General features: G+C 36.0%; 2 protein-coding genes across 2 annotated transcripts; one reads left to right on the top strand and one right to left on the bottom strand.

Moving 5' to 3' along the window:
* The first annotated feature begins 2731 nt into the window (after positions 1 to 2731).
* On the top strand, positions 2732 to 5005 carry LOC130053079 (ATP-dependent DNA helicase RecQ-like). The gene is made up of 3 exons (XM_056159669.1): positions 2732 to 3185; positions 3343 to 3502; positions 3609 to 5005. The coding sequence occupies exons 1-3, from the start codon at positions 2873 to 2875 to the stop codon at positions 4555 to 4557; spliced, it is 1422 nt and encodes a 473-aa protein (XP_056015644.1). The 5' UTR covers positions 2732 to 2872; the 3' UTR covers positions 4558 to 5005.
* A 2-nt stretch (positions 5006 to 5007) lies between these two features.
* LOC130053078 (uncharacterized) lies at positions 5008 to 13940 on the bottom strand. The gene is made up of 7 exons (XM_056159668.1): positions 13388 to 13940; positions 12831 to 13056; positions 9070 to 9537; positions 8213 to 8686; positions 7932 to 8058; positions 7650 to 7780; positions 5008 to 6526 (listed from the first exon to the last, which is right to left on the bottom strand). Exons 1-7 carry the CDS (start codon positions 13762 to 13764, stop codon positions 5348 to 5350), a joined length of 2982 nt encoding a protein of 993 aa, XP_056015643.1. The 5' UTR covers positions 13765 to 13940; the 3' UTR covers positions 5008 to 5347.
* Between the last annotated feature and the right edge of the window lie 399 nt (positions 13941 to 14339).

Raw genomic sequence — 14339 nt, 5'->3', positions numbered from 1 at the left:
ATTTAATGATACCAACAATAGAATTAATGCATGCTACAATTCAATTGAAGATAGCAATAATTCATTAATGCTAACATCACTTAATGTGCGCAATAAATGGATTATTGCTCTCTTCTATTGAATTAATGATATCATTAATTAAATTGATGCGTGCAATAATTATGTTAGTGAGAGTAATTATCTAATTGAGATATAATCCTTAATTAATTCGACATATCCACAACTGAATGAATGATTTCTTTAATTGAATTGTTGCTTTCTTTTTAAAAACAAAACAACGATGTGCGCATTAATTACTTATGAAATAGCCCTGTATATATAATTAAAAAGATCTATTGAATTAAAAGAGATAATCAAGTCATTCATACAGAGCTCTAAATTAATTTTTGCAAGCAATATTTCCACCACATGGATATTATTGGACTTCAATTATTTGAGCTTATGTAAAACATTAAGATTTTAAAAATCATCCTGGTGAATTTGTATTACAAAACTCATGAGAGGACACGTCCAGTTTTTGAACAAAAACAGAAAGTAATATATTCCCTTGAATTTGGTCATCCCTGTCCTCAGTGTGTTTCAGACGTGTTTGGGGGGGGGGGGGTCCAACACGTTTAGCGGATATTTAGTTGTTGGCATGTGGCGGGAGCGAAACCAGGAATTATCCAAGGGAAGGACGTAATGAGTGCCTAAAGCACGAAATCTCTAAACAAAAATATCTAAGATGAAGGAAAATCGTGATTTTGGGGGGTTTTCTATTACAATTTTGTCCTCATATTTCAAAGTGAGATGATAGTCAAAATTGACATAATTTCCATGTACATATCATAAACATGTAGATATTTTTGTAACAGTATATGAAGGAATCTGGAGCAAATCCTGATTCTGAAGTTATATAAACTGGTGTTATACACCGGATTTTCAAGCAATTTATGGTTTTTGCAACGTTTGATTAAAGTTTTCTGTAAGGCCACATCTATGTAGTTACATTTACACAGAATGTTCATGAAAATGTTACCTTTTGGAGTGGAATTAAGATATCGCGTAACATTTTTTTTTTTACAAAGATATCTAATTTTTATCTATATCAAAAGTCAACAAAAAACTTAAAAGTAATACAAAAAATGTATATAATTATTAATACTTGTTTTAGATCTTTTAGGCACTGCATTATACAGAATTTTGATTTTATTTATCATACTTTTTGGTTGAATTACTACCGAGTCTGGCCCGTACAGCATGTATTGACAAACGAGGGAGTCTATAATCATAGAAGTATATATATATATATATATATATATCAGGGAAGTCGTTGTGGCCGAGTGGACTTACGCACTGGTTTGACAATCTTGCTTGGCGGTGGGTGCCGTACGGGGCTGGGGCGAAAATTTTCAGTACCTAGTTGTGATTATTTAGTGCTTTATATATATATTATATATATATATATATATAATGATAATTATTATAAGTTATTATTACAATTAAAGTTATCATTATGGACACTACTACCCCTCCCCCGACCGGTCGCGGTAGCTCAATGGTAGAGAGTTCGCTTCGTAACCGGGAGGTCGTGAGTTCAAGCACCGTTCATCCGCAAACCCAATTTTAAGACGTTGAAATTGGTAGTGATTGCTCCTTCGCCAAACGCTCGACATTTAGAAGTGAGAATCACGGATCTTTTAGATGTGACCTTATAAACGTAGATCCCTGGTCGTACATGTAGTAGGTGTTCGCACGATATTTCAAAGAACCCTCACTGCTACGACCTTGAACCCTATGGATACATTGGATAGGTACTCCGCTTAAAGCTGGTTACGTCTCAATATGAATAAAATATTCTCGACGGGACGTAAATTATATAAGCAATCAATCATCCAATCAATACTATCCCCCCCCCCCTTTTTTTTGTTGTTGATTTTCTTAAGGCGATAATTTCAACGAAATGTGTGGATTCCCTGTCTATCCCATCCCAATTTCCATTTATGTAATCGTTTCACACTTTTTTGTAAGTTTTAGAGATTGGCCTTATGTATTTAGCGTGGTGAGAATGATTGTTTGGATGTTTCAAAGTGTTTGATTGCCCGTGTGTATCAGAGTGTTTAACTGGCCGCGTGTTTCAGAGTGTTCAATTGCCTGTGTGTAAAGGAAAGTGTTCAATTGACTGTGTGTAAAGGAAAGTGTTCAATTGACGGTGTGTAAAAGAAAGTGTTCAATCCCCTGTGTGTAAAGGAAAGTGTTCAATTGCCTGTGTGTAAAGGAAAGTGTTCAATTGACCGTGTGTAAAGGAAAGTGTTCAATTGCCTGTGTGTAAAGGAAAGTGTTCAATTGACTGTGTGTAAAGAAAAGTGTTCAATTGCCTGTGTGTAAAGGAAAGTGTTCAATTGACAGTGTGTAAAGGAAAGTGTTCACTTGATAAGCAAAAATTCAAGGAGTGAATAAAACTATATTTCACAAATTTCGACCGCAGCAATGTCTTCTATGTTGTTTTTAGTACCAAATAGTAAATTTTCGTACTAAAATACCAATAACTGTAGAAGTGTTCAGTTGCAGGTGGGGAGTTAAGGTGTTCATTTGACACGCGTTACACGTATGTGTGTGTGTGTGTGTGTGTGTGTGTGTGTGTGTAAAAGCACTGAAAAGGCCACGTATCTTCTCAGATCCGACACTATAAGAAAATAGGGTGTTCTTGGGTTTTTGCAATCTGATTAAAATAAGATCTTTGATCCGCTCCGTTATTGTTATGTCGCTACACAAAGATCTGAAGACATTCCGTGTGGGGTCACGTCGGTGTCAACTTTGGTAACCTGGGGTCGACCAATGAAATGCTTCTGCTTCAACCAATCGCGGGCTATTCTTACAAAATGCATTCGGTATGAAAGGAAAAATGGCCGACATTAAAGTAATCGATGCAGCTTTAGAGAAAATTTTACCACGTTTCGGTGTTAGTGCTTTAAAGAAAGAACAACGGAGCATATTGGATGCCATGATTGAAGGCAAAGACTGTATGGCCATTTTGCCAACTGGTTTTGGCAAATCGCTGCCTTTTCAAGTCTACATTCCACTTATGCGCGAGATGAACCCCGGATTTAGTGCTGTGATATTAGTCTGCTGTCCTTTAGTTGCACTAATGCAGGACCAGGTGAAGAAAATATCAGCTGTGCCGGGTATATCGGCAGCGTACAAAGGTAAAGGGCTTTATGTAATCCATGATACCGGTTTTGTTCACTGATGTGCTGAGTGTCGGATCGACAAATATTTGCACGGGGTGTCGACATAATCTGAGCAAACTTTGGTATATAGTATTATAATAAATAGGATATTCTTTAAAAAATATTTTTACAGGTTTAAGTGAAGAAAGTGACAGGCAGATACTCAGTGGGGAAATAGATGTCATCTATGCATCTCCAGAATCTTTGATAAGTAATGCAGTTTGGAGAGAAGATATGAAGAAATTGAATGTACAAAACATAGTCATTGATGAATTTCATACGATTGCAACATGGTAAATTTTTCATTTACTTATTGTAAATATATCATTATTCCAACAAACTATTCCTCATGTTTTTATCACAACCACTGACCTGGTTATTGTTTATTTTTTTATGTAGGGGTGAAGACCGAATGGGTTTAAAGAAACAAGCATTTAGGAAGTGGTTTTCGCATGTGGGAGAATTAAGATCTTTATTTCCAAAAGCCAGTGTTATCGCACTAAGTGCAACATCTACAGTAAAAATTCAGAAAAGAGTTTCAAAACAGTTGTCTTTTGGACCAAACACAGTAGAAATTGTTATGTCTCCAAATAAAGCTAACATAAAATACTCAATATCCAAAGTATCCAGTGATCTTGAAATGGCAATGTCCTGGCTTGTGGATGGAATTCAACATTTGCAGAGTGACTTTCCCAAAACATTATTGTACTGTTCTAGCATTAATGATGTTTCTAAACTTTACACTTATCTCATTAAGGAGTTGGATGGCACAAGTCCTCTTATTGAAATGTTTCACTCAGAAACACCCATTGGCAAAAAAACTGAAATTGTCAATTGCTTAAATGACCAGAATAACACTTCAAAAATCAGATTAGTGATTTGTACTACTGCATTAGGGATGGGTATTGATGTGTCCCATTGCAACAGTGTAATTCTGTTCGGAATACCCGAAAATATTGTAGACTTAGTGCAAGAAATAGGGCGCATTGGAAGAGATGGGGAGTCATCAATTGCCCTTATTTTGTTTAACGCTTATCATCTGCGTAGACTTGACAAATCCATGAAAGATATCCTACGTTCACCTACTTGTAGACGAATAAACATTATGAAACAATTTTTGAGTGAATCCAATTTAAGTGAACTTGAACAGGACGTTAAAAAGCATACATGCTGCGATGTGTGCCACAAACTTTGTAGTTGTGGCAATTGTGAATATCTTTCCTTGGAGAGACTTTTTGAACAGAGTGTCATTTCCAACTCAGACAGTAATGAGGCTGAAGATTCTTTTGGAAGTTCAGATAATGACTTCTTAGATGGCACACTCGACTTAAATTCATGTTATGCCTGACTTTTCAATGACTTCTCGTAAAAAACTGATGGGGGTGGGGGAATAAAAAACCCATCAAAATTAATAGTATTGCTTTTCCTTTCCAGTGGTCAAGGTAAAATTTGTTCTATTACATGCTTGAAAGGGGCGAGATATAAAAGGTCATGTCGGATGAAAAGCTATATTCAAAGGGGAGGCTCTGTTTTCAGGATCTATGAGAAAGATTGAACATGTTCAGTCTGTCATTAGAGTTGTACTAAGTAGGTTAATTGCTTTTTAATTCATTGTACCTATGCTTAAGAATTGAGTTAAATCATTATTTTTAAAGGGTTGTAATGTCTTGAAGAAAAGTACTAGGTATTTGATTGGGGTGGGGGTGTATGTGTCAGACATTGAACTTTTAATCTCGCCCTTAATCTTTAAAATGTTTCTTCGATCGACATGCCAATAAATTTAAGTGAATAACTAGTGTCACTGTATGTATTTGTTTTATTCAAGCTCAAGACATGCAAGAATTGTACATGTTTATTACTGTCAAATGGATGGTGAAAGAAAATGGTTTTTGAACATCTGCCTCAAGATCAAGTCAGTCATCAAATTCAATATCAATTTCAATGTAAGACCTTACAAACCAGGGTCCTATTTTTTGACTTGTTTTGGCACAATACTACACAATGAGAGTAACATATACAATGTATATAAGGCCAAGTATCAAGACATAAACTTGCTTGAAATTCTTAAAACTTCGATATTATGCAGATATTTATGACATGCACGCCCTTGTAGTTTCTGCGTAGAAAAGCTGGCAAAATCAAATGTGCAAATTCCGGAGTCGACAAAATGGCAAAGTTGGTTTGTGCCTATGAATCATAATTGGAAGTTTGGTAAATGCGTTGTCGAATGGATTTCTATCAATGACAAATTTTTTGCAGTGAAGTTTCCTATTTGGGTCATACACAAGAATATCATTTTGCATTAAATCCTGTAAAACTTTTTTCACATCACTCTGGTACGAAGGTAGATGATGAAAGCCCTTCTTTTGACGAACATTTGCAATTTCATCGAGATGTTTTACAAAATTGACTAAATGTGGGTATTCCTTAGAATGGAGAATGATGCTATCCTTCGTCTGATTGCCAGTACAAGCTACTTTGATGTCACGGTTCACCATTTCAAGGTATTCATCAAGGGCAATGTTGTTATTTTGTCCACCTTGAATATTGACAAATCTGTTTGCAACTAGCCGTTGTCTTTGATCTTCTGGGAGTACACCACTATTTGATGTTAAGGCTGTGAGCTGAACAGATCCTATCAGGTATTTGACTTTGTTCGTCTTGTTATATAGAGGCAGTTCATACTTAGCTGACCTGACTGCCCGCTCTCCATCTCCCATATCTACAGCTGTGTCCAAGTTTTTGTGAAGAATGACAAGCTTGAATACCATTACCAAGTAATCCTGGAGCTGATCTCTTTTCTTCTCTTTCAATTTTGACTGTTTTGGAGGGATTTGAACATCATGCTTCTTTTGTTCATGGGATTGGAGTGAGCCAACACATGCATAGGTCGCTTCACAAAAGTGACACTTCAAACGTTCATTTTCAAGCATTCTCGAAAGCCAGTAGTTCTCTGAGTGCTGTGGATCATCTAACACATCCCTTAATTCTTTACAAATGTCATTCTCATTTTCAAAGAACCATGTCTGCAAGATTTCACTGCACACCAAGTTTAACCATTCTACTTTAGCATTGTCTGACAATTCCTGGAATTCCTCTGGAAATGGGAGGTTAGAATCAACATCCGTCATGTCAAAATGATGAAGGAGAAAGAGCTGACAAATAGCATCAAACACGGTGTAGCACAGGAGCTTATATGGGCGATATGAGTTCTTAACTTCACCCTTCACACCTCTATGATTCAGCAGATTCCTGTAGTAATAGAGAGTCCCAGCATCTTGTCCACTATCTGTGCTGAAAGTCATCTTGGCTATGGCCTATAACATATATAAGATGGATTAAGTATCTAATGAATCAAGTTAATAAAATGGGAGGTATATGTCAGCAATATATACAAAAAGTACATTATGTATACAATGATGATTAATCATTTTGAATCTTGATTAAGGTGTACACATACCAATACCCACATCCATAGAGAAACAAACTTGTAAGAGGTTAAGAAAGATATAAGTGCCTGATTTCAAAATATGTTGTCTAATTTTTTTTTTAATATGCAATTTACTCGGCATCCTGAAATTATTTCATCTCGTGGGCAATGAAATCTAGAAAAGACATTTCTTGTTCTGAATATCTAAGCTAAATTCTATCATTCAGCAACAGTTTAAAACAACATGTGTTCTTAAAACTTCAATGTCTAAAAAGCGAGTACACTTATGAAAGTCTTTACATAATCTATATATTTATTAACATTAAGCGATATGACTAATTTGGACCCATCCCAGAGTCAAAACCCTGGGGTTGCAAAATTCACCATTTTTTGTACATCCTTTTCTGCTATTCCTAAATATGCATTTAAACTTTATACGGTATCAGTAAACTGAAAGAAGTCCTTCAAATCATTATAATAATTTTGGCATCACCTTGAAACGAAACTCTTACTCCCTAGGATCATGAAATTTACAATTTTGGTGAAGGACTACTTGCTCATTCTAAATATCCATTTAGTTTCAATTTAGTACCAATAGCATTAAAGCGGATATCATTTATAAGTTTTGCACATATACACTATACATACCAAGTTTGACCCCACCCTGGACTCAGAACCTCTACCCCAGGGATCCAGAAAATTACAATTTTGGTAGAGGCCTTCCTGCTTTATATCACTATGCATTTAGTTTCATTTCTTAAAATATGCAAGTGTAAAGAGAAGATTTTTGAAAATTAGTCAACTTTTGCCCCGCCCCTAAGGCCCCAGGAGTCCTTAAATTTACAATTTATGTCCCCATTGTCCTAAAGATGCTTCATACCAAATTTAAAAAGAATTGGAACAGTAGTTATCAGGAAGAACTTTAAAATGTTCAATTGTTAATGCATGACAAACGACGACAAACGACAACCAATTGCAATAAATAATAAAAATTGAATTTTAACAAGTACCTCTAAGAAATTCATCAATCTATGAAAATCTTCTATTTTGGAAATAAACCCTTCCAATTTCTCTTTTGGTGTTGCAGCATTCTTCATTGCATTTTGAGCTGATTGGACTCTTTCGTCAGTTAGTCTGTCTCCTATAATACATGCATTAATGGTTAAAACAGCATTTAATGTGTATTAGATAAGGTTCAATACCCTTTTGTCACAAAATAAAATTGTTTGAATTTGTAAAAATATTTAATCATTATCCATTACAATAATGTAAGTAAGTGATTAAAAACATACCCCCAAAAAACACAGGCTCAACAATTTCCCCATTCTTTTGTGGTATGAAGTCATTGGATAGCTTCTTCAAAAGAGCAATGAGTTCTTGGGTCTTGTTTTCATTACAGTCATATAATCCAAGTGGATACTGAAACACAAATGTATAAAAATGGTTACATGGGTATTCATATTATTCAATAAGTCAATCAGTGGAATTCTTTAAAAACATGCATATAATTAAATTAATGGTGAAATATATTCATGAATTTACAATTTCAGTACTGTAGAATGTAAATATTTACTTGGAATGTCTTAAGTCCAGAGTAATGACTGTAAGGATGATCCAAATGCTTTGGATAAATAGTGTTAAACACTCTATGCAGCTGAGGATTATGCTCAATGATGGAGGTTGCAAATAAGAATGTCAATTCTTTCATCAGTTGTTTTTGATCAGCAATGGATGGTAGAAATTCACAAGCTTGTGTCATCTCTCTTTCCTCTTTAGGAAGCTCCGGTAAAGGTGGGACTCTATCTTGAACCGCAATAACATTGAAGAGATGGAGTGACAGGGTTCCTCGGTCTGATGTCCTGTATGATGGTAATATATTCTTGTCCCAATTGTCCCCCACTAATTGGTATTTCACATTCCCACTATCAGCCCATGAATCACGTAATTCTTTGACTTTCACATCTATCAATTCTTTCCAGGATTCTAACTTCCTGTGGATGGTCTTGGGATGGACACTCAATCCAATGTTTGATAGTCGTTCAATGTCCTGTAAAACAATATACACATGTATCATTTCACCTGAGTAGCATGACTTTAACAGCAGTACAATAATGTTTTACACTAGGTCAGAATGGAACAAATTGCTGTTCCTGAGAATATTTTGAAACCTTAACGATGTGAACCCCTATTATCCTGACCATTGAAGAAAGTTGTACCAAGTTTGGTTGAAATTGGCCCAGTAGTTCTGGATAGCTCAAAATGAAAAAAGTTCTCAGACTGATAGACAACAGATAACAGGCGATCAGAAAAGCTTAACTGATCCTCTGACTTTTGTGAGCTAAAAATCATCGAGTACTGGGAATTTGTTTTGCATCTCCACCCGAATATCTAGTATACATATAACATTGTTTATATCCTAAGTAAGCATACCCTTTGAATGCATCCACCATGAGTTAACACAAGTGCAGTCATGTACTGGAAAAAGGACATTTCCTGGTTTCTTCCATGCAATGCAATAGCGGCAGATACCATAATGTGGATGAATCCCTTGCTTTCACTGGACAGCTCCTTATCACTAACTACTGCTGATAGTAATGTAAGAATTGTAGGGCACCTCCTTCGCAGTTCCTCTTTCATTTGCTCCCACTTAAATTGGAAGAAGTCTTTAAAGTTTTTACTCTGAAGAATGGATCCTGACCCCCTCTTACAAAGAGTCTGTGCTTCTTTCATAACTACTCTTGACACTCCATTTGTAACAACTTCTGGGTTAGATGAACAGAGGTGATTTACAATGGTCTGTTCAACATTGCTCCTGCCGACTATTGTTTTGCAAATACTTTTGTGAAGTTCAGAAGTTATGAGGGCTGTCTTTTTTCCACTTGGATAATGCACATATACCTTTAATATAAATATATAACAGAAATTAACTTTAATGGTAGCAGGAAATTAACCATATTAACAGCTGAGAACTTAATATTTACATGAACAAGAGGCCCAGGGGCCTTATAGGTCACCTGAGTATCATGTAACAACCTTCCAATGTTTGAATTAGGTTTGTGTTTAAATATAAGAATTTTACTTTTGGATGGAAGAAACATTGAATAGCTATGTGGTCAGCCCCGCCTTTGCACCAGAACCCCTGATCCAGGGGCCATAAATTTCAGTTTTGAAAGAAGCATCCTTGATCATCATTATCATACTATTAGTTTGTCTACTTAATACCCAGCAGCAGAGGAGAAGGTTTTCAAAGAAATAAAATGCATTTTCACTATATGATCAATAGGGCCCCACCCTAATACCAGAACCCCTGACCCAGTGCGCTTGACCTTTGACCTTTTGACCCCAAAATCGATAGGGATCATCTTCATTCCATTAGTAGTCCATATATATGATATGGTGACTGTAGGTGGAAAGGATAACGCTTTAGAGCCCGGAAACCCTATTGCTACTTCGATGTCCAGTTTGCTTGACCTTTGACCTTTTGACCCCAAAATCGATAGGGAACATCTTCATCCCATGGGTAGTCCATATATATGATATGGTGACGGTAGGTGGAAAGGATAATGCTTTAGATCCCGGAAACCATTGCATCTACAGACGGACGGACAACTCGATTCCAGTATACCCCCCCCCCCACAACTTGTTGCGGGGGTATAAAGAGGCATCCTTGCTCATCATTACCATGCTATTAGTTTGTCTACTTATTACCCAGAGACAGAGAAGATTTTCAAAGAATTTCTACATTTTCACTATATGACCAATAGAGTCCCACCCTAACACAAGAACCCCTGCCCCAGGGGCCATGAATTTCACAATTTTGGTAGAGGGCTCAACGCTCATTATAATTATGCCCACAGTTTGGCTTCTTGATGTCCAGGAGTAAAGAAGAAGATTTTTTAAAATTACACTCATTTTGATCGTTTTTGCCCCCACCCCTCAGGCCCCAGGGGGGCAGGGACCACGAATTTCACAATTTTTGTTCCCCTTCACCCACAGATGCTATATGCCAAAATTGGTTGAAATTGGTTCAGGAGTTTCAGAGAAGAAGCTGAAAATGTTCAAATGTTAACGCACGACGAACGACGACGGACAAAAACAGATAGCAATAGGTCACCTGAATGAATTCAGGTGACCTAAAAATGTCATAATTTGCTTATATATATAAAATCTATCAACATGATCAATATTTACATGTTTTCTATCAGTTTAATATGGACAATAATCAAGTTTAGACAAATACTGAATACATACTGAAGGTCATTCAACGGTGTTGATATCTGTCAACAAAGCAAAAAATAAAATAAAGAACAAAACTATAAAGTCATGCAAAATAAAACAAAAATTTAAGCGAGAGACCCACAGGCTTTAACGGTCACATGAGTACTAACGCCCATACATTGAAAAAGATTTAATACATTTTCGCTAGAGAGGCTCAGAGCTACATTGCTCTACCCAAGGGCTTAAACTCGTAACCCAGGGCCAATGATTTTCACAATATGGGTAGCGATCTTCATGGACATCATAGCCATGCATTTATTTTTTCTCACACTTCTGACTAAAGAAAAAGATTCTCTAAGATTTAATATATCTTTACAGTACTATATGGCCATATTGACCCCACCTAGGAGACTGAACCCCTTTCATACCAAAGGGCCATGAATTCCACAATTTTGGTAAATGGCTTCAAGGACATCTTACCTATAGATGCATTTGGTTTTTCTGTGTGGGAGGAAATAAGTTTTGGCACAACCCATGAGGCCTTGGAGAAGCTAAGATAATAAATTTATCAGTTTACATTCCTCTTACCCTAAAGAAACTTCATACCAAAAATGGCAACAAATCAATTTGCCTAGTGGTTTTCAAGAAAAAATTTAAAATGTAAAATGTTTAACGGACAACGACAATAGTCCACCTAAGTCACTTGGACATCTGATTTACTAGCCTAATTATTGAGGAATTCTGACAAGTATTCAAATTAACAAGCCCCAATGGTGCATGCTTGTGACAAACCACTAGACCAAATACATACTATACAGACCCCAGATCATCCGAACATCAATTCTTTTGAGCCTTAATTGTAACTATTTCTGAATTATCTCATTTTCAGATTTTAAGTCTGACTTGAAGATAAACATTAATCTTTCTAAAGACAAATTCAATTAATAAATATGGCATACCTGTGCCAATGTAACATGCAAAACATAATGTATTAGAAATAACAATCAACAGTTCAACTGGTCAGTTTAATCAAATCACTGATTCTTTAACATTATCATGATTATCATAAATAGCTAGATCAGTGATGCAAAAAATATCTGACCAGCTTAGGCTTAAAATAAAAACTAAAGTGTTTCCGCTAACCTGATCGACCTAATGAATGATACTTCCTACCTGGTACAGTTAACAAATTGTTTAAGAGATTATTGAATATACATTGTTTTGGAGCTAATACTTATTACAGATGATCATGTAATTAATATATTTATTACAGCTTACCAAGTTGCAACAATAGTGAAAATTAAGTCCCTTGTGTTCATAATGTTAACCTGCAAGGAGTTGTTGATCACATTGTTTCTTTGAGTATGCAAAAACAATTTTAATTTGTTTTCAAAGATATTCACTGATTCTTAAGTCCCAATCACCTAACTACCTACCCTTATTTTGTCTTAGATGTTAGCAGAAACACAACAATTATTATTCTTAGCCTTATTTTGTAACATTATGGTCAAGCTCAACCTTTTCACTACACTGTACCTCAACTTCTCCATTTTTATAAACATTTTCATGTTTATCAGTTATTTTCTCCTAAAATGTATTCAAAGATATTCAGTTACTTGTGGTCTGCAATTTATGAAGTTATGTGTGTTCAAAGTTTTTGAAAACTTTTATCAACTAGCAGGGGTAATTCATAATCTTTTCAGCAGTAGTAGGAATGAAGGCAGCAGGTGGCAACAGAATTATGATTAATATAGCATACAAGTGTTTCAGCCACATTCATGTACATATGATTGTAATCATAATTGTTGATATATCCTATACCTTACACTCACTAAGCGTAATCAACAATAAATTGGAGACGACCAAAGAACTTAATACTAATCTGATTGGCATGTCAAATTGTATTAATCCTTTGCATTATACACCAGCACACTGCCTTTGCATAGAAATCGAGTGCAATATCCAGTCGTTACCTGTTTCAAAAAGTCCCCACCAAGAGAGCGCCGTGCTTTGTTCACAATTACATTAGCGCTGGCAGGCTGGAGTTGTACCAGCTTCACGGGCATTACCCTTCTGATAGGTACTAACAGTGGATCATCTGGTCGAACCCTCTTCACATCTGTATTTTCTTTAAATGGGCTCCTTATTTCTCTCTTTTCTATGAATCTTTTAGAGGGGGAAGGCACACAAACATTAAACCTATATGAGATTGAAGGTAAATCATAAGATCAAGATTTTTTTTTATTATTAAAGCCACACATATTGAAACAAATGAAATATCTTTATGGCAATAATATGTTGAACAAAATCTGCATGAAAGTGATTCCCCCCTTCAACACACACACTTACTTAAGACTTTGATACTTATTGATTTAAAATCGATTAAATATGCAGTTATAAACGTATATGAACCTAGTGAGTTGTATTCTATCAACGAGTTTGGCTTGCCATTTTGAAGTTGGGGAAAAAAAGGTCACGGGGGTATTTATCGACTTTCTAAAGTGAGCAGGGTTATTTAAATGTGACTGACCTTTGCAGTGTGAGTTGAACAGATGCTTTAAAAGATTCCCTCATAGTTGCTGCTTCCTTTTCCAGTTTTAATACTCTTTCGGTACTTCTGAAACACTTCTGACACACACCTGTGTCAGTTGGATATACCACACTATCCGAAATTCCGCACACATCTTTCAAAACTTTCATTCGGTCCGTGGAAAGTCGGAGTTTTTTGTCCAGGTATTTGTTGATTTTAATGTTGCCATCAGTGTCAACAGATTTGCTCACAAATGAAAACCCACAGATAAGGCAAATGTTCCCCAGAGGATAGACTTTTCGTGGGGTAGTCCGAGTACTCCCATGTGTTCCAACTGGCGCTGCCATGTTTTTTTTTTCATTCGGAAGTTTAAACATTCGGAACTTTTCGAGGCTTACCGTTATTTACTTTTACATCCAAAGATGTAAGCAGTGACGATTTGATTGGCCAAACCAAAGTTGACACCGACGTGACCCCACACGGGATGTCTTCAGATCTTTGTGTAGCGACATAACAATAACGGAGCGGATCAAAGATCTTATTTTAATCAGATTGGGGTTTTTGTGCTTTTATATATATATATATATATATATATATATATATATATATATATATATATATATAATGATAATTATTATAAGTTATTATTACATTTAAAATTATCATTATGGACACTACTAACAACCCCCCCCCCCCGACCGGTCGCAGTAGCTCAATGGTAGAGCGTTCGCTTCGTAACCGGGAGGTCGTGAGTTCAAGCACCGTTCATGCGTCAAACCTAAGACGTTAAAATTGGTAACGATTGCTCCTTCGCCAAATGCTCGACATTTAGTAGTGAGAATCACGGATCTTTTTGATGTGACCTTATAAACGTAGAGCCCTTGTCGTACATGTAGTAGTTGTTGGCACGATATTTTAATTTAAGAACCCTCACTGCTACGACCCTGAACCC

The sequence above is a fragment of the Ostrea edulis genome, chromosome 3 (genome assembly GCF_947568905.1).
Source record: "Ostrea edulis chromosome 3, xbOstEdul1.1, whole genome shotgun sequence".
NCBI classification, from domain to species: domain Eukaryota; kingdom Metazoa; phylum Mollusca; class Bivalvia; order Ostreida; family Ostreidae; genus Ostrea; species Ostrea edulis.
The sequence above is the reverse complement of the archived record's forward strand: the minus strand, read 5'-3'. Positions and strand labels throughout refer to the sequence as shown.

Coding starts and splice junctions, on each gene's coding strand:
- LOC130053078 (XM_056159668.1), bottom strand. CDS start 13,764: ATGTTTAAACTTCCGAATGAAAAAAAAAACATGGCAGCGCCAGTTGGA. Junction 13,057..13,387: donor GTTCAACTCACACTGCAAAG/GTCAGTCACATT, acceptor AATCTCATATAG/GTTTAATGTTTGTGTGCCTT. Junction 8,687..9,069: donor ATGGTGGATGCATTCAAAGG/GTATGCTTACTT, acceptor ATTGTTTTACAG/GACATTGAACGACTATCAAA.
- LOC130053079 (XM_056159669.1), top strand. CDS start 2,873: ATGAAAGGAAAAATGGCCGACATTAAAGTAATCGATGCAGCTTTAGAG. Junction 3,186..3,342: donor TATATCGGCAGCGTACAAAG/GTAAAGGGCTTT, acceptor ATATTTTTACAG/GTTTAAGTGAAGAAAGTGAC. Junction 3,503..3,608: donor TTTCATACGATTGCAACATG/GTAAATTTTTCA, acceptor TTTTTTATGTAG/GGGTGAAGACCGAATGGGTT.